The following is a 25,220-nucleotide window of genomic DNA, read 5'->3' as shown; positions in this document are numbered from 1 at the left end:
ACCCTGAAACAAAGAAATATGAATGAGATGTCATCTATTCCATATAGTGTGTAAAACTCAAGATATAAATAATGATAAAGTCAAATCTAAGTGTTTGATGTATTATTTTTACTGGTAATAGCTACATCAGAAACAAAAATGTCAATGTTAATTCATAAAACACTCAATTTTATAGTGTTACTTGGGGGTGAAGGAGATCTTGGGCACAGTGGGTAACATCACTGTCTCTGAGCTAGAAGCTCCAGGTTTGAGGCCCAGGACCTGATGGCCAGCCAAGGAAGGAAGTGGATTCATAACATAGCCAACAAGTTGAGTATCAACCTGCAAAATCCTTCCAACATTTCAATGGCTGTCAATAAGAGCAGGAGAGACTTCTGGTCAGCCATGCTTGATGTGGTGTGGCGCCCCTCAAGCCATATGCTTTTGATGACAGGCTAGAGACCTGTTCCTGGAAACAAATCACTATGGGAAGAGATGAAAGGCTGCCCTGTGCACCACTAAGTGCAGGATGAGAGGCAACAACTTCTAAAATGTTGCCATTTATATTGTTAACAAAGAGCTTACTGTTTCAGACACTGTGCTATTTCAGATATTATGATAATCCAGTTTGTACCAGAAAAGTACGATACAGGGAAAGGTTGCAAGTTGGATCCAAAATTGGCTCAGCGACAGAAAACAAACGTTAATGCTTGATGGATGTTTTGCGAATGGAAAATGGTTTCAAATGGCGTCTCACAGGATGTTGCATACATCAACGATTTGGATTTCAATGTGGGAGGTGTGATAGGTAAATTTCCAGATGACACAAAAATTCACCGTGGAGTTGATGGTGAAGAGGAAAGCTATTGTCTCCAGCATATCAATGGTTTGATAGAGTGAACAGCAAAGTGGCAAATGGCCTTCAATGGGGAGTGTTTAAACTAATGTGGCAGGGGGCTGGGAACCGATGCAGGAAGTCGGAAGGTAGTAAAACAGGGACAGAAACAAAAGGCAGTAAGGGGGAAAGTGTAAGGCAGAGAAGCCATAGTCAAAAATCAAAAAAGGCGACAGTACAAGGTACAGTGACTGAGGGGAGCTCAGTGAATAGGTCCAGTAATACTAAAAGGAATAAAACGGGAAGTAAAAACATAAATCAAAAGTGATGTGGCAGGTTGTTAAATGAAGATATGGTTCAACGACAAGGAAAATTAGGAGAAAAGTTAAGAGGAAAAATAACTTAGGAAAGGTTACAGATCAAGGTGTTAAGATTCAAAACAGAGGTATTAAAAACCAACATAAGTAAACTTTACCTGCATGCTCGTAGTATTCAGAATAAGGTAAATGAGTTGATGGCGCAAATCATCGTGAATGACTATGATTTAGTGGCCATTACTGAAACATGGTTAAAGGATGGTCACGACTGGGAATAAAATATCCAAGGGTATCAAACTATTTGGAAGGACAGAGTGGATGGTAAGGGAGGTGGTATAGCTCTGTTATTTAAGGATGACATCCGGGCAATAGTAAGGGATGACATCGGTGCTATGGAGGATAAGGCTGAATCCATATGGGTGGAAATCAGGAATAGTAAGGTGAAAAAGTCACTGATAGTAGTGGTCTATACAGGCACCAAATAGTAACATTATGGTGGGGCAGGCAATAAACAAAGAAATAACGAACACATGTAGAAATGGTACAGCAGTTGTCATGGGGGATTTTAATCGACATCTCGATTGGTTTAACCAGGTCAGTCAAGGCCGCCTTGAGGAGGAGTTTATAGAATGTATCCGCAATAGTTTCCTAGAACAGTGTGTAATGGAATCTACGAGGGAACAAGCAGTCCTCGATCTGGTCCTGTGTAATGAGACAGGATTGATTAATGATCTCATAGTTAGTAATCCTCTCGGAAGGAGCGATCACAATATGGTGGAATTTAAAATACAGATGGAGGGTGAGAAGGTAAAATCAAACACTAGTGTTTTGTGCTTAGACAAAATGGATTACAATGGGATGAGAGAAGAGCTAGCTAAGGTAGACTGGGAGCAAAGACTTTATGGTGAAACAGTTGAGGAACACTGGCGAACCTTCCAAGCAATTTTTCACAGTGCTCAGCAAAGGTTTACACAAACAAAAAGGAAGGACGGTAGAAAGAGGGAAAATCGACCGTGGATATCTAAGGAAATAAGAGAGAGTATCAAATTGAAGGATAAAGCATACAAAGTGGCAAAGATTAGTGGGAGACTAGAGGATTGGGAAATCTTTAGGGGGCAACAGAAAGCTACTAAAAAAGCTATAAAGAAGAGTAAGATAGATTATGAGAGTAAACTTGCTCAGAATATAAAAACAGATAGTAAAAGTTTCTACAAATATATAAAACAAAAATGAGTGGCTAAGGTAAATATTGGTCCTTTAGAGGATGAGAAGGGAGATTTAATAATGGGAGATGAGGAAATGGCTGAGGAACTGAACAGGTTTTTTGGGTCGGTCTTCACAGTGGAAGACACAAATAACATGCCAGTGACTGATAGAAATGAGGCTATGACAGGTGAGGACCTTGAGATGATTGTTATCACTAAGGAGGTAGTGATGGGCAAGCTAATGGGGCTAAAGGTGGACAAGTCTCCTGGCCCTGATGGAATGCATCCCAGAGTGCTAAAAGAGATGGCTAGGGAAATTGCAAATGCACTAGTGATAATGTACCAAAATTCACTAGACTCTGGGGTGGTCCCGGTGGATTGGAAATTAGCAAACGTGACACCACTGTTTAAAAAAGGAGGTAGGCAGAAAGCGGGTAATTATAGGCCAGTTAGCTTAACCTCGGTAGTAGGGAAGATGCTTGAATCTATCATCAAGGAAGAAATAGCAAGGCATCTGGATGGAAATTGTCCCATTGCGCAGACGCAGCATGGGTTCATAAAGGGTAGGTCGTGTCTAACTTATTTAGTGGAATTTTTTGAGGACATTACCACTGCGGTAGATAACGGGGAGCCAATGGATGTGGTATATCTGGATTTCCAGAAAGCCTTTGACAAGGTGCCACACAAAAGGTTGCTGCATAAGATAAAGATGCATGGCATTAAGGGTAAAGTAGTAGCATGGATAGAGGATTGGTTAATTAATAGAAAGCAAAGAGTGGGGATTAATGGGTGTTTCTCTGGTTGGCAATCAGTGTTGGGTCCACAATTGTTCACAATTTACATAGATGATTTGGAGTTGGAGACCAAAGGCAATGTGTCCAAGTTTGCAGATGACACTAAGACGAATGGTAAAGCAAATAGTGCAGAGGATACCGGAAGTCTGCAGAGGGATTTGGATAGGTTAAGTGAATGGGCCAGGGTCTGGCAGATGGAATACAATGTTGACAAATGTGAGGTTATCCATTTTGGTAGGAATAACAGCAAAAGGGATTATTATTTATATGATAAAATATTAAAACATGCAGCTGTGCAGAGAGACCTGGGTGTGCTAGTGCATGAGTCGCAAAAAATTGGTTTACAGGTGCAACTGGTGATTAAGAAAGGAAATGGAATTTTGTCCTTCATTGCTAGAGGGATGGAGTTTAAGACTGGGGAGGTTATGCTGCAATTGTATAAGGTGTTAGTGAGGCCACACCTGGAGTACTGTGTTCAGTTTTGGTCTCCTTACCTGAGAAAGGATGTACTGGCGCTGGAGGGTGTGCAGAGGAGATTCACTAGGTTAATCCCAGAGCTGAAGGGGTTGGATTACGAGGAGAGGTTGAGTAGACTGGGACTGTATTCATTGGAATTTAGAAGGATGAGGGGGGGATCTTATAGAAACATATAAAATTATGAAGGGAATAGATAGGATAGATGCGGGCAGGTTGTTTCCACTGGGAGGTGAAAGCAGAACGAGGGGGCATAGCCTCAAAATAAGGGGAAATAGATTTAGGACTGAGGTTAGGAGGAACTTCTTCACCTAAAGAGTTGTGAATCTATGGAATTCTTTGCCCAGTGATGCAGTTGAGGCTCTTTCATTAAATGTTTTTAAGATAAAGATAGATATTTTTTTGAAGAATAAAGGGATTAAGGGTTATGGTGTTCAGGCCGGAATGTGGAGCTGAGTCCATAAAAGATCAGCCATGATCTCATTGAATGGCGTTGCAGGCTCGAGGGGCCAGATGGCCTACTCCTGCTCCTAGTTCTTATATTATCTTATGTTAATCTGCAAAAGTCTCAGGTCATACTTTTGGGGAAGGCAAACAAAGCAAGGGAATACTCAGTAAATGGGAAGATATTGCGAGGGAATGAGGAAGTGAGAGACCTTGGAGAGGCTGTACACAGAGAGAACCCAGTGGCAGGAGGCCAAGGGAACACAGGACAGACTCAAGGGCCAGTTGCAGTTCAGGATGAACAGAGGGTCGAAGGCGAAGACAACTCAGGGTTTACAGGACCTGAGTGTCCTCCATGGATATGTCAGACAAAATGGGCTGGTTTCTCCGGTCACCGAAGCGCGTTCGGCAAATGGCCGGAGAATCCGAGTTCCCAACCAAATCGGGAGAGGCGCGAATTTTGTGATGCTCCGCCCCTCCAAAGCGGCGGATTCAAGGAGTACGCCGCGCCATGTATCGACGGCCTCAGGACATTGCCTGAGACCTGCCCCCCGATGCTCCAACCCTGACCGGCTGAGTTCCCGACGCGCGTGTTCCCACCGGTCGGGAACTCGGCGTGGCGGCTGCGGACTCAGTCCAGCACTGCCACAGTCAGGGGAGGGCCGATCTGTGGGCAGGTGGAGGGACATTATCCGGGGATGGGGTCACTGTGGTGGGGTGGTCCGGGGTGTGAGAGCAGGCCGAAGGGGGACTATTTTGTAGGCCGGGTCCACGAGAGTCCGCCGCCATGTTGCGCCAGTTTTTCTGGCATAAAATGCCACTGTTCCCACACCCGCACAGAATCGGAGAATCCAGACTCATGTGCTGCTTGAGACGCCATCTCACTGGAAGACAGTGCGAAACCTGTGCTACATTTTTTCAAACTTGGTGCCTCGTGGGGCAGGAGGACACCCCTTGCTGTAGATGTGAAGGTTACAGCAGCCCTCAACGTTTACGCCATTGGATCATTCCAGGACTCATCCGGGGACATTTCTGGCATCTCATAGACTTCCATGCACAAATGCATCCATGGCGTCACTGATGCACTCTATGCCAGGGCCTCAGCTACATTAATTTTGATCTGTACTATGTTATTCTCTAAGTCTGAATAAAGATTGTAGACTTACAGTTAACACAAATACTATATTCAGAGGGTTCATTCTGTTTCCAGAGCTCAACTAGATGTAAAACAGTCGAGAGGTATCACCAGTGAAGCTAAGGTAAACTGCCTGTGCTGAGCTGTCTCTGTGTGCTGATGCTCACGAGCTCTGTGCTTCTCAAAAAGGCGGATCCTCCCTTGGGTCAGACCCTTTATACCCGTCTCTGATGCTGCCCTCTAGTGATGCCGTGGCTGTTACATCTGTGCTGGAGTCCCTGGTGTATGTACAGATGTACAGATCACTACATCCCCCCCCTTTTATTTGACATATTTTCTAGAACGACCTCAAGAAAACTGTGCATAACAAATGGTGAGAATATGGAAATCTGCACAATGTGAAAATGATAAAAGTAATACAGAAACAATTAACTGTGTTATGACTCCATTGTGAGAAATGTCCATATTCGCCTTGTGCGTGTGTTGAAGTGTCATTACAAATCTAGCCGGTCGGATGACTTACGGCTTCTGCTGGAGCGTCTTAACGGTGGTGGTAGGAATGATGGTTTGATGTTATCAAGAGTACTGTCTGGCGTTGTGTGGTGAGGAATGTCCTGTGGACAAATGGACTCGGTCAAGTCCAGTGTGGGAAATACTGGCGTTGTAGGTCGAATCTCTAATAGATCCCAGCAGTTACAGCAAAAAGGTACTCCCGCAGACGATTTGACAATGTAGGACCACGGTGCCTCCTGTCTGATCACCGTGGCTGGCTCAGACCATCCGCCTTCTGGGTCCCTGATTCTGACGATGTTGCCTATTGTCAGTGGCTTGAGTGGGATCACATGTTGATCGCAGTATTGTTTTTGTTTGGACCGCATTTTGTCGAGGACCAGAGCGTTGTCGGGGTCTTGGAATTGTATCGCCGGTAGGGTTGTCTGGATGTCTCTGCTGAAGAGCATCTCCACTGGCGACAGTCCTGAGCTCAATGGCGTTATTCAGTAGGATAACACTGCTAGGTTGATGTCCGAATATGAATCTGTTGCCTTACTCATGAGCCGTTTAATGATGTGGACATCTTTTTCCACTTTCCCATTTGACTGTGGGTAGCGCGGATGGATGTTACATGACGAAAGCTGTAGCTGTCTGAGAACTCTTTCCATTCCTAGCTCGCGAAGCAGGGACCATTATCTGACATTACCACACACGGGATTCCATGTCACGAGAATGTCTCCTGGCACGCCTTGATGACAGATGAAGACGTGAGATCAGGGAGTTCCAGTACCTCTGGATAGTTTGAGTAATAGTTCATGATCAGGACGTAATCACGCCCTACGGCATGAAATAGGTCAATGCCCACTTTTGTCCATGGTGCCATTGTGAGTTTGTGTTGCTGCAGTGGTTCTTTGCACTGTGCGAGTTGATGTCTTTGACAGGTGCCACATGTCATGACCATGTCCGTTATGTCTTGATTCATGCCGGGCCAGTACACAGCCTGCCGTGCTTGCCTTTGGATGCCCCAAACGGGAATCCAGCGCCCGTTTTTACGATGGCAGCAAGCAGGTGTGTTTGCTGCCGTGAAAAAACGGGCGTAAAGGCCCGGCCGCTCGGCCCATCGGCCGCGGAGAATCGCCGCTCGCCGTAAAAAACGGCGAGCGGCGATTCGTGATATGGGTCGGGCGAGGGGGGGGAGAATAGCGAGAGGGCGTGAAAAATGTCGGGAGGCCCTCCCGCTATTCTCCCAAACGGCGTGGGAGGTGGAGAATCGTGCCCATGTTGCATGTCGGCTGAAGGACTGCAACAGCAATCAGATCGCCTCAAAGGGATCATGCCATCTCCGGGTGGACAACAAGATGATACGCAAGCAGCTACGATTCGAGATCGTAAACGACAACAAATCATCACAATTATGCTCGGGCCTGCAAAGACTTGCGGCTGGTACAACGCATCTATATGCACACCCAGGATCCATCAAGCCTGGAAGCTGAAATCCACAGCATGCTACAAGAATGCCCCGAAGTATTTAAAGGCATGGGCACCCTACCCTGCCAATACAAAATCATGCTGAAAACAGACACCAAACCCGTCATTCAGCTGCCCAGGAGGTCTCGTCCCGGGGTGTATACTAGGATGAAATCATACCTTTTCAGCTTCATCATGATGTGCTGCAGACGAGGTGTCATGTCATTCAGATCCTTGTCTATGATATGGACCAACGGTCTGTGGTCTGTTTCCACTATGAACGTGGGCAGGCCATACACGTAGTCGTGGAACTTCAGAATCCCAGTGAGGAGTCTGAGACATTCTTTCTCGATGTGTGCATATCTGCACTCAGAAGCGATCATGGCCCTGGATGTGTATGCCACCGGGACCCAGTCAGACTGGTCGTCCTGTTGGAGGAGAATGGCGCCAATACCGTCCTGACTGGTGTCAGTGGAGATCTTGGTAGGTCTGGTTGCTTCAAAAAAAAAGGGTCGGTGCCCTCGTCAGTTGCTGTTTGAGATCCACCCATTCATTCTGGTGACGTGTCCACTCAAACTCAGTGGTCTTTCGTAGGAAATTGCGTAAAGCTGCCGTCCGTGCGGACAGGTTTGGGATGAACCTGCCGAGGAAATTGACGAAGCCCAGAAATTGTAGCACCGCCTTCTTGTTGTGTGGCGTCTTCATGGTCCATATTGCAGCGATTTTCGCCTCATCAGGGCTGCCACCCTGAGATGATATGGTAACTCATAAAAAGGTTACAGACTCCTGTGCAAATGTCCATTTTGCCTGGTTCAGTTTCAAACTGTATTTACAAATCCTCTGAAACACCTTCTTCAGATGACAGAGATGTTCTTCTTCAGTGGTGGACTATACGATGATGTCATCCACATAGACTCTGACACCCTCAATGCCCTCGGTCATTTGCTCCATTATCCTGTGGAAGATCTCTGACACAGAGAAAATGCCGGAGGGCATGCGATTGAAGCAGAAATGTCCAAATGGCGCGTTGAACGTACACAGTAATCTGCTTGAGTCATCGAGCTGTATCTGCCAAAACCCCTGCGAGGCGTCGAGTTTAATGAAGATACGAGCATTCACCATCTCAGATGTGATCTCTTCACGCTTGGGGATGGGGTAGTGTTCCCGGCGAATGTTCTGGTTCAGATCCTTCGGGTCTATATGCGAAGATCTCCGAAGGTTTCTTAACACAGACAATAGAGCTGACCCAGTCAGTCGGCTGCATGACTCACGGTATTATGCCTTGTGACTGCAGTCTGTCGAGTTCCGCTTTCAACTTCTCCCGCAGTGGAGCTGGAACCCTCCTGGTCTATGATAGACCGGTGCACCGGGATGCTGAAGATGTTCTCCCGCTGGGGCACTTCAGTACAGTCCACAGAGGGTCTCTTGCACCTTCGAGGTATAATGTGCTCTCCATAACTTAGAGCAGCAGCGGGACGACATCCTTGATGAGGAAGACTAGGAGTGGAACATCTCCTCTGATCAGGAGGAAGTCGAGGAGGGAGTGCAGGGAAAGGCCGAAGATCAGCATTAGAATGGGGGGCAGGCGAGGGCTAGAGTTCACATGGGCAGGAGGGCCAGGGATGCCCTCATCAAGCGCTGGTCCATGCAACAATATCATTGTGTTGTCCGGCAGCTCTACAACCCTCTCCCCAGAACACCCTGCTCCCAACCCCCCCTCCCCCCAAACCAGGACCTTTGCCACTGCTTCCATGAGCAAAGGTGGAGGTCCATTACAAAATTAACTATCTTATTAGGGTGCTGAGCCTATGTTTCAATGAGATCAGCTCGCAATGTTCAAAACTCCAGTGGATATAGGCCCAGTCTGTCCTTTCCTCGTAAAATAGCCACCCTCCCCACCACAATCATCCCAGGTATCAGTGTATTGGTCAAGTAAACCTTCTAAATTCATAAATGATTAAATTAAATTAATTCAGTAAATTCATTCTGCCTATCTAGACAAAACTGGTAGAATGCTTTGAAAATTAGATTCTCACTAAGTTTAGTTAACCAAATGAACTGACAAATAATAAACCAGGTGTAAAATTTTACCACCTGCTTTGTGCTGCATCCAAAGACCAATTCCAGTCCCAATACCTCTATATCAAATAGGAGGAATATGATAATCTTATGCCAAAGCAGTCAATAGTGGTTGTTCATTTGCCATTTTGATACTTGAAAGAGTTTTGTTTCCCATTCGTTACTATAAGGTTGCCAATAAGTTAGTTGGATATTGTATTCCCTCCCATTAGAAAACATTTTCTATATTGCACAATGTACCAACAATATTTCATTCAATACACAGATTTCTGTACAAGCACAGTCATCTTGAACAATTATTACCTCCAGGGATTCATTCTCTGCTGACGAGATTTGCTCTAACCGGGTCTGGCACAGCCTCTCCACCCAATGCTGAACCTTTACAGATTCTTCCAGATCTTCACGTTCTGTTTCAGATACCTGAAGCAATGTACCAATGCTTAGCTCATTCAGAAGACATTTCAACAGATTGATAAAGGTTTATAAGTTGTGATTGCAGCCTGGTAAATGTTACTCAAAGGGAAAGCCAAGTCTAGACAGACTATTTTCTTCAAGATACTCCCATTGTCTGTTGAAAAAACACCCTACAAATAACATTGAAATATTTTGCATTTGAAAACAATGTTGGTTTCTTCACCGTCAGTCAGTAGTCTGTTTTCCAGGATTGGGTTGGTTGAAATTGTCTTTTTCAAGCCACAACCTCCAATGTCTTCTTGTTGTTTTACTGCTAAATAATCTCCCCTCCACTATTTTTTTCCTCTGCTCTCCTAACACTTCTGACATCCCGTGGATAATTGCTACAAATTCCTAATCCCTCCATCATCTCGTCAAAGAAGCATGTTTAGGTGAGACTTAACAGAGTGTCATGGAGTCGTGGTGATATAAAAGGAAAATATTCAGCCCATTGAGTCCATGCCAGGTCTCTGTAAAGCCATCCAATCAATCCCATTCATGTGTTCTATCCCCATAACCCTGAAAGTGTATCTCCCTCAAGTGCCTATCTAAATTATTTTTTAATCTTTTGATGTTGACAGGTTTCCATATCCAGCAGGGGTTACTGGGCAGTGATCAGGAGCAAGAACCCTTGCTGACTGACCCAGTCTAGCATAGAGCCATGAAGGGCAACAGTTTTGTCTACACTTTCGCCTTACTTACATCAACCAATATCCAACATCAACATAAACAAGAGTTCTTTCTGATTTTGCTGTCTGACCTATCCATTGTTTTCCAAATGGATTTAGAAAAATGGTTGAATAAATTATTGAAGACCATGATATTTACATTCAAATAAGATTTAAGTACGATGCGTTTGAGTATAATGGAACCAGGGCTAGAAATAAATACCCCTTGATTCGAGGTGGAGATCTAGTAAATAAATGAAATATGCTTGGTGGATACAGTTGATTTTTTTTCAATTTCAATTAAAGCTAATACATGTCACGTGCAAGTAAGTTCCAGTTTAATAATTGTATGAAGCTAGCAACATACCCATTGCAAACATCACCTAATCTTTCAGTTTTGAGAAAGGTTATGCTATTTTAGAACTATCGAAAGCTATTAAGTAGGTCAAATATAACTGACTTCCAGACAATTGGTAAGCCAAATGCTTTTGCTGGGATGAATATTCTTTCTCCAACATAACAGACATGACAAGGCACCCTCTCCTCATTAATTTGTGTTCTCCTCAACAACATCTCCAAACAGTTGTGGTGCATTCCTCAACACTTTCTCCAATAATACGTAATAGTATATTACTCAACAAGCACCCCCAAACAAGCCCTCTCCTCATTATGTTCAGCATATTCCTTTCTCTTGTCACTATTTATAATGTCAAACATGACCCTCATTTATCAGTCTGCCAAATTCTGAAACTATATGAAAATCCACTGGATCGCAAGGATTATATTTAGCAAGTAATAGGTAGATAATTAGGTTGATTTATATTTTATGACATTTGTGGTCTCACTCCAAAAGTTATCTTTAAAAAATGATTAAAAAAGGACATTACCCATAATGGAGGGGACCATTTAAATAGTGAAATTGCACAAAAGTATTACTTGAAAGTAATTTATTGTACTTGCAGTGCTATATACCTCTTGGACTAATCGATTTATTTTCAACTGTTTCTCTTTCTCCAGCATTTCCTCTTTTTCTTTTGCGAGTTTCTGCTCAAATTCCAGCTCCTTCTTATTCTTCCTCTGGTCAAACAAAATCTCAGCCTTGGACCTCTTCCTCTCCTTTCCTTTCTAACAAAGTTTAATATGAAGATGCGCTCATGAAGAAATCCTGAATTACAAGCACCGCAAACTGCTCAAAAATGTAACTCACCACAGCAACAGAAATGTGATAGAATACGCAGAAAGTAAGAAAATCAAATTCTCATTCCTCAATACATGCATAATCGAGAGCATGCAAGTGAACACAACATAGATACACAGCAAATGATCAGAGGAATCATGAAGAAATTATTTCTTCTTTTTCCCCATCTCCTTTGATTGTTCCTTGCTTCAGATGCAAGTTAAAGAGGATTAAGGCTATAATGTTAGATATGAAGGATAGTGATCTTCTTCAGTGTCAGTAAGAGTGTTCGGCTTTAGTTTACACACTGCTTGCAACTGGGGTCATAAGCACAGATGAGGTCAATCTCCCCAGTTAGTTTTCTAACTCTCCATAGCTTGGAGAATGATTGGACGTTAGTGTGTGAAGTGGAATGAGTAAAAGCAACTAAAAAGGACAGAGGTAACTGGTTGAGCCCAAAATTATTCCAGCATTTTTGACTGTCTATATCAGGGGTGGGCAAACTTTTCCGTGCAAGGGCCACATTCAGAAATTCACAATTCACAAAGGGCCGCATAGTATATTAAGTAAAATAATTACTTCACCCGGTTATGATTCTGGGCGCCTCAAATAGAACATAGAACAGTACTGCACAGAACAGGCCCTTCGGCCCTTGACGTTGTGCCGAGCAATGATCACCCTACTCAAGTCAACGTATCCACCCTATACCAGTAAGTAACCCAGCAGCCCCCCCCCCCCCCCCATTAACCTTAAAAAAAATTTAAAAAAAAAAAAAAAAAAAAAAAAATTTTTTTTTTTTTTTTAATGACTTGGTGGGCCGCAGAAATACCTTTGGCGGGCCGCATGCGGCCCGTGGGCCGTAGTTTTCCCACCCCTGGTCTATATATTCATTTGCTCCGTTGGAGTTTACTTAAAATCAAGTCTGTCTGTTTATTTTGACATCCCTCAGACAATGCCTTGCCTCGTTCTGTTTTTTTCAATGTTTATTATCATGCTGAACGAACACAGAAATGGCACAGCATTTTCCTATTTGAACTTGTGGAAACCTTAATGCTGTCTGTTTGCAATTCCTAGTATAGTCAATGGCAGCTTAATATTTGTGGCATATTTCACACATGACTTCTTACTGCTCAATTTGATAATGTTGCATTAATTATGCAAAAGCAAATAAATGTCTAGAATTCTGCTAATTACCGATGATTAATTTGCTAATATTTAGTTAAGTGTTCTGGTTTAGTTATAGTTTTCAATCCTGTTAAAAAAAAGTAACTTGGGTAAAGTTTGTACTGCATTTTTAAAAACTGACAGCAGAGGTCATCAGCAAGGCACTGATTTATTTATTATGGACATGACCTAATCGGACATTACTGTGCTGAAAGTAAGAAGTTTTACAACACCAGGTTAAAGTCCAACAAGTTTATATGGAATCACTAGCTTTCGGAGCGCAGCTCCTTCATCAGGTGAGTGATCACCCACCTGATGAAGGAGCTGCGCTCCGAAAGCTAGTGATTGCAAATAAACCTATTGGTCTTTAACCTGGTGTTGTAAAACTTCTTACTGTGCCCACTCCAGTCCAACGCCGGCATCTCCACATCATGTAATAAAAGTGAACTGCTATTAAAATGGGGACACTTCAAAGATTAACGTAAAGCCTGACAGCATCTGTGAAAATAGGGGGGAAAACTCAGAGACAGAATGTATGTGTCATTGTAAAAGTGTACCACGAAAGAGCATAAAGGAAACAATTAGGTTAGTCACAAACAAACTTTTATGAAATGGATGATTTAAATTCTTTCTTATTCATTCCTTTTCACTCAAGAATCTCAGGTACTTCCATATATTTATCCAAGATTTAGCCATTGAGTTTTAATCCAGTTCATATGAGAGTCTCCAAATGGCAATTTAAGAATTTAAAGACTTGTGATTAGCCATGATTATGGCATCCCCATCAGCTCACTCAGCAAATGTACTAAATAGGTAAGTGGAGCTATACTGCAATGTTGTCAGCAGAAACTCATTTGATAGTCTTTGCCGCTGAAGTTGTAGATGCAAGTCTCATTTCCGGACTTGAGCACAAAAATCAAAGCCGGCACTCCAGTGCAATACTGAGGGAATGCTACACTGTCAGAGTTGCCAATTAAGGGGCAATTTAGCGTGGCCAATGCACCTACCCTGCACATCTTTTTGGCTGTGGGGTGAGACTCGCACAGACACTGGGGGAATGTGCAAACTCCCCACAAACAGTGACCCGGGGCCGGGATCGAACCTGGGTCCTCGGTGCCGTGAGGCAGCAATGCTAACCATTGTGCCACCGTGCCGTCTTCCCACCGCATTATTTCAAAGAGTAGGAGAATTATTGCCAGTAATATGGTCAGTACTAACCCCTCAATCACATCACACAAACCAACATCTGGCTATTGTCGCAATGCTAATTGTGGGGGCTTGCTGTGTGCAAATTGGCTGCTGGGTTTTCCACATTACAAACCTGACTATGCTTCAAAAGTGCTTTGTTGGCTCTACAGTATTTTGGGATGTCCTGTTGTTATGAAAACTGCTACATAAATGCAAGTCTTTACAGCACACTGGTGTCCAGTTGTGCCATGGTCAACTGTAGTCTCCAGAATCTTGCTGATTGTCTTATGGAATTGGACATAGATTAGAGCCTCTCGCTTTGGTCTATGCTTAGCCTGATGGGAAAGGATTGGGGAAGCAGTTTAAGTGGAGACTTCTATTTCTTACAGAGCTTCCATTGATCTTCCATTTAATGTTGCTTAATTTAGCGATGCATGACCCTCCCATTGATTCCTGTCTCCCTAAATGGCAATTGGATAATGTAAACAGGATACAGGTGACATTTTAAGCCACTTGATCAATGAGATGTTGTCAAAACTTGCCCACCAGTTATAGTTGTCAGGAAGCCAACATAACTCACCAAAGTAAGTTTAAAAATATATACATTAGCATGGTAAAGAAACTAGCTGTGCTTCTCCAGATCCCACAATAAAGTTCTGCTGCTCAGGACACTCCTCACAACATTCATTTTGCTGCCAGCAGCTCTGTGTTACCATTCTGCCTCCCCCACTCCCCCCTCCTGCTGCTGCTTTCCGCCTGAGATGGGGAAGCAGCTGATTGGTGACATCCAAGGGTGGTCTGTTGGTTAAAAGTTGTCACGCCTCCGATGAAGGATTGCCACCCACTCATTTCCACCAGGATTTATGAACGGATAGAGTTAGGATGATAATATTGTCATCATGTCAGGCGGTTGGAGAGCATGAAGCTAGCAACAATGTTTCTCATCATTTTTTTCATTGACCTGAACCGTGCGGAGCAGGAACGTTAATGTAATTATCTTTTATGTGCTAAGCTAGCTGATCTTGATTCTGAAGGATTTTGCGACGCTAAAGATAGCTAACTCATGGCGGTGAATTTACTCATGATTGATATCAATAGTACGTGTGGAAGTTATGCGAAATGTTTGTCCTGGGGGACAGGATTTGACTTGTTCCGATGCCTCCTGCAGTGGAATAACATGTTCACATTCACTCTCTAGGCTTACTAATGAAGAATGGTACTTAATTGAACCACCATAGTCCTTCTGGCACCAGTGGAGGCCTTTAGAATCTGAATCATTACTGTCAGAAGAGGACTGGCAGTGAAACAAAATGATGGTTGCAGGCTGTGTATTACGATGTACTTGAAGCGCTGTAAAGCTGTGTCCTTGAGTTTTAGACATATCTAGCTTATCAGAATTGTGGACAAGCTTTTGGCTTTAGATTTGTTTATTTGTAAGTGGGATGCATCATTCAAATATTTTGAATACAATGTACCATAAATTCACACGCTATTTTCTCTGGACAGTCACTATCTCACAGCACAGTGATGAAATGTATTTTCAGGAGCTACTGGAAAGGCAACAGCATTGTCAGGAGAATTAGAACCAAGGTAAATTTAAATCAAATCCACACAGAAAGAATCAAGAGCAACCTGCCACACCATTAACATTTTCTACCTTCCGGGTGGTTGGATATTTGCCTTCGTATCGATAATACCACCCAATTGCTATAAGTGAAAGAAAAAAAGTCAGACTGTTAGTGTAATCTAACACAAATTATACAATGTGGATTGCAGCCCATGGTGAGTCTGCACACATACAGAAGGAATCCAGCTCCTCCTGAGATCACCATATTTTCTTCAGAGAATCAGGCACAGATACTAGAATTAAAGAATTGTTAAGCCATGTGGAATGCTGGACAAGCTTTTACCTATACCTTACGCCTCAGGATTGGAGAATCCCGCCCACTGTCTTGCTTATAGGGTCTATAGCACACTTAACTTTAGGCAATGCTCGTTTTGAGTGACAGGTGGAATTTGTATGCAGCACACATAGGCAGACCCTAAACTATTACATTGGCTACCAAACCTGCTCCTTTTTCAGCTCCATGCTTGTTCCAGTCACTGGGTCCACTGCTAATTGATGATCATCAGCCATTTGGTCTTCTGGGGAAGAAGAATAATGGAAGGAGAGAACAAAATGTTGTTTACAAAATGTATGGCAGTGGAACAATGGGTGTTACTATTCTGTATCTTTTGAGCAAATAAAACCTTAGAATTAGCACAGAAATGGTCAGTTTCAAATTCCTCGGGGTGCACATCATCAAAAATCTGTCCTGGTTCACTCACGTCGACGTTATCACCAAGAAAGCACAACAGCGCCTATACTTCCTCAGGAAATTAAGGAAATTCGGCATGTCCACTTTAACCCTTACCAACTTTTACAGATGCACTATAGAAAGCATCCTATCGGGCTGCATCGCAGCCTGGTATGGCAACTGCTCGGCCCAGGACCGCAAGGAACTTCAGAGAGTCGTGAATACCGCCCAGTCCATCACATGAACCTGCCTCCCATCCATGGACTCGATCTACACCTCCCGCTGCCGGGGGAAAGCGGGCAGCATAATCAAGGATCTCTCCCACCCGGCTTACTCACTCTTCCAACTTCTTCCATCGGGCAGGAGATACAGAAGTCTGAGAACACGCACGAATAGACTCAAAAACAGCTTCTTCCCCACTGTCACCAGACTCCTAAATGACCCTCTTATTGACTGACCTCATTAACACTACACCCTGTATGCTTCAACCGATGCCAATGCTTATGTAGTTACATTGTATATCTTGTGTTGCCCTATTATGTATTCTCATGTATTTTCTTGAATTTTGTTTAATTCCCTTTTCTTCCATGTACTGAATGATCTGTTGAGCTGCTTGCAGAAAAATACTTTTCACTGTACCTCGGTACACATGATAATAAACAAATCCAATCCAATCCAATCATCAGACTGCATCAATGCAGATTGTCAGATCTTTCCCCACCTCGAAGAAAACATGTGCAACAACCAAAGTAAAAAAGAGGAATGCACTACTTCTACAATGAAATATTTTCTCTGTGAGCATGGTGTACTTTATAGACTATAGCAGCTGTACCTTTAACAAAAGTCAGAGGCCTTTACTGATCTGTCATTCCTTCACACATTGACCTTGAAAAGCTTGCCGCCCTGCCGTTCCATGTACAGTTATACAATGTAGTCTAAGCAGGGATTTGGTACTGATCCCTCTCAATATCTTGATATCCAAAAAAAGAAATCAATGATTGAATTTCAGAAACAAGATTATCCCACCGTTCATATTGGAAGTGATCTAGTTGTACCACTGTAGAGCTGTTGGCCATTTCTTTCTTTTCCTATTGGAGGTTTTGTGTTCTACTTGGTGTCTGCCCACAGATAGATGATTACAATCAGGATGCTGTACTGTAGTAAATCACCGTTGCACATTTCTGCAATCGTTGTGGTCTTCCAGGGAGCAGACATCAGGGGCTGGATACTCCGATTTTGAGACTAAGTGCTGATGCCGGTGTGGGAACAGTGGTGTTTTATGACAGGAAAAATGGCACAACAGCACCACTGATTCAGCAACTCTATGGGATGGCACCATTGCCACGTCGAATGCAACTGGTTCCATGCCGGATTCACCGGGTCCGTGATTGGCGCACATGAAGTTCTGGTGCCGCAGTCGCACTTAAACGATCCATTTCCCCACACACACCGTCCCAGTCAACAAGATGGCAGGAAGGAGAGCAGCCCCACGATTCAGGGATGCTGAGCTGGACACCCTCCTGGATGCCGTTGAGATGGATGATCCTGTACCCGGGCCTGGGAGGGAGGCCACTAGGCGCCGCCGTTCGCCGTGCCTGGGCCCAGGTGGCAGACGCAGTCAGCGCCGTTGGCAACGTCGCCCAGACTGGCACCCAGTGCAGGAGGAAACTGCACAACTTCCTCAGGGCGGCCAGGGTGAGAAGGCAGAGCTGTGCCCCTGGCACCAACCCCGCGCCCCCCACACACACGTAACCTGGCCCCTTCCCCCCAGGGGACCGCTGAACCCCCACCCTGTCCCACATGCCAGCACCCATGCCAGCCTCAATGGCCGGGTGCCCTGGCCACTGATGCCATTATCTACCCAACCCTTGGGCTGCATGCGTCAGAACGTCTAATACTGTCGTTGTTTGTGTTGTCGTCCCCCCCCCCCCCCCCCCCCCCCCCCCCCCCGCTGCCAGGGGAAGGCCGTGCACAACCGCCAAGAGTGAGAGAAGACAGGAGGGGGACCACCAGACCTGCAGCCCCTCACCGTGCTCGAGCAGAGGGCACTGGACGTGGTTGGCGGCCCGGAGATCGGCGACGGGCGAGCAAGTGAGACCCAGCTTAGTGGCGGATCCTCATGACACACGTGTTCACACAGGTCCACCCCCCCGCCTGCTGTCTAACCATACATGTCATCTTGTGTCTTACAGGAACTGCCAGAGATGTGGCCGGCCCATCCGGTGATGCCTGCGTCCAGCCAGGGCCAGAGCCAGTGCCCCCCACCAACCCCTGGGGGACACCCATACGGCACGTGGGCCTAAGTTCACAATGGGTAGTCAGCGGCATGTGCAGCTGCATGGCTGCCTTGTAGGCTGCGGCAATGGTGTCCGCGCCCGTCCACTCCGACCCCCCCAGCGCACCTCCTGGCCATCCCCCGCTACATCCCCCGGCCGCGGCAGAAGACCCTCGGCCAGCGGCACAACTGTCAGTAAACTATGTGATGTTGGACACTTTCCTTACCCCCTCTCTCTCTCCCTGAGCAGTCTGCTTCACAATTTTTAAAAGCACAAGTGAATCTCTCACCTATGAGGGGGTTCTTGGGGTCTCCACGCACCTCAGCTTACACGGGGCTTGGGGCGGGGGGGTCACGTTGAGGCTCGAGAGAAAATAGGGACATAATTGTGCATTAGGGACTCACTTGGTTGTCACATGCTGACCTCTACCTCGGAGATAGCCCTCTCATGCACCTCCCTGGATAATGCAATAGCCCTCTGCTCATCAGGGGTGAGAACCTTGAGGGGACATCCCCCCCAGTCTTGTCCTGCCCCCTTCTGGGGGGACAGATAAAGGAAATGGTGAGACCCATGGAGGTGAGTTACATGGGAGGTCTGTAGCTGGTTGCATGTGTGTGCACTGCATCTGGCCAAAGAGGGCAATACAGCTGTTGGAGTCTTCTGTAGGGTGGAATGTGAGGGAGATGCAGGCAGGTGGGTTTTGATTGACCTTAATGGGAGTTAGGGTGTGATGTGAGGAGTGAGGGACAAGAGAGTGATGCCAGGAGCATAGAGGTGGCGACTTACCCGAGTTGCCCTAAGGTGGTTGTTCATCTTCTTGAGCACTGTCTTTCAGTAAGGCTCACCGTACTGAACGCCCTGGCAACCTTTGCCCAGGATGGTTAAGGACGGCAGGGAATAGCCTCTTGCCCATCCTGAGAAGAGGGTGTCCCACTTCTCCTCCACCGCATCCAACATTCTTTCCAGCTCCCCATCCATGAAACGTTGTGTTGCTCTTCATGGCACCATCTTCTTGACTGGAATAAGAATGTGGGGAGTGGAGTGCTTATAACCAGTTCCAGCTTGTCAAGCTCACTAGCACCAATTCCGGCTCCAGCAAATCCAATAGTGGCGGGAATGAGAATTGCCTGAGGTCCACGTTTGCAGAGTGCTGGCCCATTAGCATGTCCTGAATTGCTCCGGAAATAACCCCCAAACGAGAAAACAAACTGCATCAAATTCAGTCCCGATGTCAACACTTTCCCAAATGGAGAATTTCATCCATGAAAAGTTGGACTATAATTCAATCCTCCTTCACTCACACTTATCTTCACAAATGAACACAGATTTTAAGAATAACATGGGTCACAAAATATATCTTGTGCAATATTTTTTTCAGTAAATACACAGTCCTTGTAAATCAACAGGCTGACTGTGATCAGATATACCCCACTTTGGAACCAAGTGATAGATGCCACCCAATCGAGCTTCTGTGGATTTCTTCTCAAATCCCTCCAGATGATTATTATAAAGTTAGCCAATTGATTTTACTGGACTCTGCTTCTACATAAGTATTTCCAAACTCCACTCTCAAAAAGACATGTGGTAGGGTATTCTTTCAAACAATGCTTTCTCAGCTATTTTCAGCAAGGATCCACTTCCAGAAATTTCAACTCTCCTTCTATTACCTTTTTGGTTTGAATAGCCACGTGCTTTGAAGCTTTCACAGAAACTCTCAGGTACTTAGTCCCCAACCAAATACTATTGCTCCAAAGACTGGAATAAGGCCACCAACCTTATGATTGCTTCAGATACCTGGCTATTCGCTAGCCAATTCCACCCAGCTCTATACTTTCAGCTTTGTTTTTAACTTCAGTGACCAGTACCCTACTCAAATTCCAGTTCCTCTTTTCCTTTTTACTTCAACCTTCGTGGAAACCACTCTGTTCATTACCTAGTTTCTGGAAGTAGCTGTCTTTCCCATTGCTCCATTGTATGGCTTTCCTGCTTTTAGCAGGGCTGTGAGAGCTTCCTTCCCTCTCACTGCTAAGCTCCAACTGCTTTGAATTCAGTTAAGCACAATCATAAAGTTTTTATTTCCTAAAGTATGCCCTATCTTCTAAGACCATAAGATGTAGGAGCAGAAGGAGGCCGTTTGAGTCCATTCCGCCATTCAATGGAATCATGGCTGATCTGATACAATCCTCAACTGCCATTTTGTTGCCTTATCCCCATAACCCTTAATTCATTTACTGATTAAAAATCTGTTTATCTCAGCCTTGAACATACTTAACGACCCAGCCTCTGCAGCTTTCTGCTGTAAAGAATGTCACAGATTCACAACCCACTGAGAGAAGAAATTGCTCCTTATCTGTTTTAAATGGATGACCCTTTACTCCAGTTTATGCCCTCAAAGTCCTAGGGCGAAATTCTCCGACCCCCACGACGGGTCGGAGAATAGCGGGAGGGCCTTCCCGACATTTTTGCCGCCCTCCCGCTATTCTCCCCCCCCCCCCCGCCGAAGTCCCGACCCGAATCGCTGCCGCCGTTTTTTTTACGGCCGGCAGCGATTCTCAGCTGTTAGATGGGCCGAAGTCCCAGCCCTTTCCGCCGTTTTTACGAACGGCAAACACACCTGGTCTTGCCTTTCGTAAAAACGGCGTCACAAACTCGCTTTTTATAACCATGGCACCGATTGGCACGGCAGTACCATGGTCGTGCCAAGGGTGCCATGGGCCCGCGATCGGTGGGCACCGATCGCGGGCAGCGGGCCCGATGCCCGCGCACTACTTGTCCTTCCGCCGCCCCGCAGTATCCATTCGCGGGGCGGCTGAGGGGCAACCCGGCCCGCGCATGCGCGGGTTTCACGCAAAAACGCGATGACGTCACCCGCGCATGCGCGGGTTGGAGTCTTCCAAACTGCGCATGCGCGGCTGACGTCATATGACGCGTCAGCCGGCGCTAACTCCGGCAAGCGGGCTTAACGATTTTCGTTAAGCCCGTCTTGCCGGAGCCTACGGCGTCGGGCTGCTAGCCCCGACCGGGGACCAGAATCGGTCCCCGGTCGGGAAGGGGCGCGCTGCCGTAAAACCCGCCCGGGTTTTACGCCAGCTTTACGATTTCTCCCGTTTTGGGAGAATCTCGCCCATAATTTCTGCATCTACCCAGCCAAGCCCTCTGAGAATCCTAATGTCTCTATAAGGTCACCTCTCATTCTTCTAACCTCCAATGATTACAGGCCCAATCTACCTAACCTCACCTCATAAGAAAATTCCTCCATACCAGGGATTAAACTAGTGAATCTTCTCTGGGCTGCTTCCAATGTCAGAAGATAAGGGGACCAAACCTTTTCACAGTATTTCAGGGCCGGGATTCTCCCCTACCTGGGGGGAGCAGGCGCCAAGCGTGAACCACTCCGGCGTCGGGCCGCCCCAAAGGTGTGGACGTCTCTGCACCTTTAGGGGCCAAGCCCTAACATTGAGGGGCTAGGCCCGCGCCGGAGTGGTTGGCGCTCCGTCAGCTGGTGTGGACGGCCTTTGGTGCCACGCCAGCCGGGGCCGAAGGGACTTCGCCGGCCGGCGGATGTCCGCGCATGCGCCGGAGCACCAGTGGATGCTGATGTCATCACCGCGCATGCGCAGGCGAAGGCGGAAGGAAAAGAGTGCCCCCACGGCACAGGCCCACCCGCCAATTGGTGGGCCCCGATCATGGGCCAGGCCACCGTGGGGGCACCCCCCTGGGCCAGATTGCCCCGCGCCCCGCCCAGGACCCCGGGGACTGCCCGCGTCGCCTGCTCCCGCTGGTAAGGTAGGTGGTTTGATCCACGCCGGCGTGAGAGGCTTGACAGCGGTGGGACTTCGGCCCATCGCGGGCCGGAGAATCGCTGGGGGGTGGGGGGGGGCCCGCCGACCGGCGCGGAGCGATTCCCGCCCCCGCCGAATCTCCAGTGCCGGAGAATTCGGGACACGGCGGGGACGGGATTGACGCCGGCCCCCGGCGATTCTCTGACCTGGCGGGGGGTTGGAGAATCCCGCCCCAAGTGTGGTCTAACGAGTGCCTTGTATAGTTTCAGCAGGACTTCGTATTTTTATATTCAATTCTCTTTGAAATAAAGTCCAACATTCCATTTACCTTCCCAATTGCCTGCTGAACTTGCATGCTAGCTTTTTGTGATTTGTGCACGAGGACCTCCAAATCCCTCTGCAGTTTTCTGCAGTCTTTCTCCATTTAAATAATATCAGCTCCTTTAGTCTCCCTAGCAAAGGGCATAACTTCACATTTTCCTACATAATAATAATAATAATCTTTAATTGTCACAAGTAGGCTTACATTAACACTGCAATGAAGTTCCTGTGAAAAGCCCCTAATCGCCACATTCCACCGCTTGTTCGGGTACATGGAGGGAGAATTCAGAATGCCCAAATTACCTGACAGCACGTCTTTTGGGATTTGTGGGAGGAAACTGGAGCACCCGGAGGAAACCCACGCAGACACGGGGAGAACGTGCAGACTCAGCACAGACAGTGACACCAAGCTGGGAATCGAACCTGGGACCCTGGTACTGTGAAGCAACAGTGCTAACCACTGTGCTACATTATATTCCATCTACCAGCTTTTGGCCACTAATCTAACCTGTCTATGTCCCTCTGTATTCACTTCTCACCACATGCCTTCCCACCTATTTTTGTGCCATCCAAAAACTTGACAAAAGTACTTTCACTTCCCTCATCCAATCATTCATATATATTGTAAATATGTGTGGCCCCAGCATGGAGCCCTGTGTCACTCCACTAGTTACAGGTACCAATCCTGAAAATTATTCTCTTATCCCAAACCTGTGTTCTATCACTTAGTCAATCCTCTATCCATTCTAGTATACTACTCCCAGCATCATGGGCTCTTATCTTATTAAGTAACCTTTTGCGTGGTACCTTATTGAACACTTTTTGTCAATCCATGTATATTACATCTACTGGTTCCCCTCATCTATCCCGCTCATTACCACTTCAAAGAATTCTAATACATTTGTCAGGCATGATTTCCCTGTCGTGAAGCAATGTGGACTCTGCTTGGTTATATTATGCATTGCTAAATGCTCCTTTACATTCTTCAAAGTGGACTCTGACATTTTCCTCATGGCAGAAGTTAAGCTAACTGGCCTCTTGTAGCTTGTTTTTTGTCTCTCTCCTTTTTTGAATAAAGAAGTTACACTGGTAGTTTTCCAATCCTTTGGTAATTTTCCAGAACTTAAGAATCCTTGGAAGATCCACCATCTTTGTAGCTACTTCCTTTAAAATCCTGGGATGCAACCCACAAAGTGCAGGGGACGTATTGGCCTTCAGCCCCATTAGTTTTGCCAGTATTTGTCGCCTCGTGATTGTTATTGTAGTTATTTCCTCTCCTCCTTCTGTCCCTTGATTACTTAGTGTTTTTGAAATGTTATTCGTGTCTTCTACCACGAAGACTGACGCAAAGTATTTGTTTAACTCCTCCGTCATTTCCTGGTTCCCCATTATTATTTCCCCAGTCTCTTTCTCCAAGGGACTTATGTTCATTTTGACCTTTATTTTCCTTTTTATATATTTAAAGAAGGTCTTGCTGCCCATTTTTATATTACTTGCTAGTTTACCTTCATAGTTTGTCTTCTCCATCTTTATTATCTTTTGATCATCTTTTGTTGGTTATTAATACTTTCCCAACCCTCTGGCTTACCATTAACCTTTATCACGTTCTTTTTTTTTCTTTTCAGTTTAATACTACCCTTCACTTCTTTGGTCAATTATTGTTGATTTACCACCTTCCCAGAATCCTTCTTCCTCACTGAGATATATTTTTGCTGTGGGACAAGAACAATTTTCAGAAATGTCTGCCATTGCAGATCAACCCTTTCTCCTGCTAAATTTCTCTCCCAGTCCACTCCAGCCAACTCTGCCCTCATTCCTTTATAATTTAAGTGCAGCACAGTTGTTTCTGACCCAAGTTCTCCCCTCAAATTGAATGCTAAATTCTACCATGTTATAATCACTGCTTCCTTGGGGGGTCTTTTAATCTCTGAGATTGTTTATTAAACCTGTCTCATTACACATCACTGAATCCAAAATAGTCTGACCCTGGTTGGATCCACAACACATTGTCCCAGGAAATTGTCCCAAATACACTCTGTGAATTGTTACTCATGGCTACCTCTGTCAGCTTGATTTTCCCACTCTACATGAATATTAAAGTCACCCATGATTAAAGTACCGCCTTTATTACTTGCCTTTTATTTCTTTATTTTTACTTGCCTTTTCCTAATTTATTCTCCGTCCTACAGTATAGCTATTATTTGGGGGCCTAAAGATTATTTCAACAGCATATTCTTTCCCTTGTTATTTCTTACCTCCACCCATATGAGTTTTACATCTTCCGATCCAAGTTCAACTCTTGCTATTATACTTATTCCATCTTGTACCAAAAAAGCCACCTCACTACCCTTTCCTTCCTGTCCTTACGAAAAATCACATACCCTGAATATTTAATTTCCCCTTTTGACCTCCATGACCTCCATGGCCGGGTTTCTCCGACCCCGCACGAGTTGGAGAAGCGCGCCATGCCACCCCAACGCCGGTTCACCGATTCACCACCGCTGAATCTTGGCCGCTCGCGGGATCGACGCCGCGCTGGTCGGGGGCCATTGAAAACGGCCCCCCCTCCTGGCAATTCTCCGGGCCTCGAGGGGCCGAGTTTGGCCTAGTCACGCCGGCGTGGGTTACGTATGGTCCCACCAGGCGGGACCTTGGAGTTCTGTCTGCAGGGGC

At 45.7% G+C, this 25,220-nt stretch overlaps 1 protein-coding gene across 4 annotated transcripts in view; it reads right to left on the bottom strand.

Moving 5' to 3' along the window:
• The window catches only part of ush1c (Usher syndrome 1C), a 352,756-nt gene that overhangs the window by 144,063 nt on the left and 183,473 nt on the right, over window positions 1-25,220 (bottom strand). For 2 of the 4 annotated variants that reach the window (XM_038807794.1, XM_038807796.1), the window contains exon 15: window positions 15,940-16,016. In XM_038807794.1, the coding sequence (XP_038663722.1) occupies window positions 15,940-16,016 (77 nt within the window). Of the gene's footprint in view, window positions 1-9,524; window positions 9,642-11,314; window positions 11,468-15,939; window positions 16,017-25,220 lie in introns of all 4 variants that reach the window. The other 2 variants (XM_038807797.1, XM_038807795.1) reach the window with 2 other exon arrangements.

The sequence above is a fragment of the Scyliorhinus canicula genome, chromosome 9 (assembly GCF_902713615.1).
Source record: "Scyliorhinus canicula chromosome 9, sScyCan1.1, whole genome shotgun sequence".
Taxonomy (NCBI): Eukaryota; Metazoa; Chordata; class Chondrichthyes; order Carcharhiniformes; family Scyliorhinidae; genus Scyliorhinus; species Scyliorhinus canicula.
The sequence above is the reverse complement of the archived record's forward strand: the minus strand, read 5'-3'. Positions and strand labels throughout refer to the sequence as shown.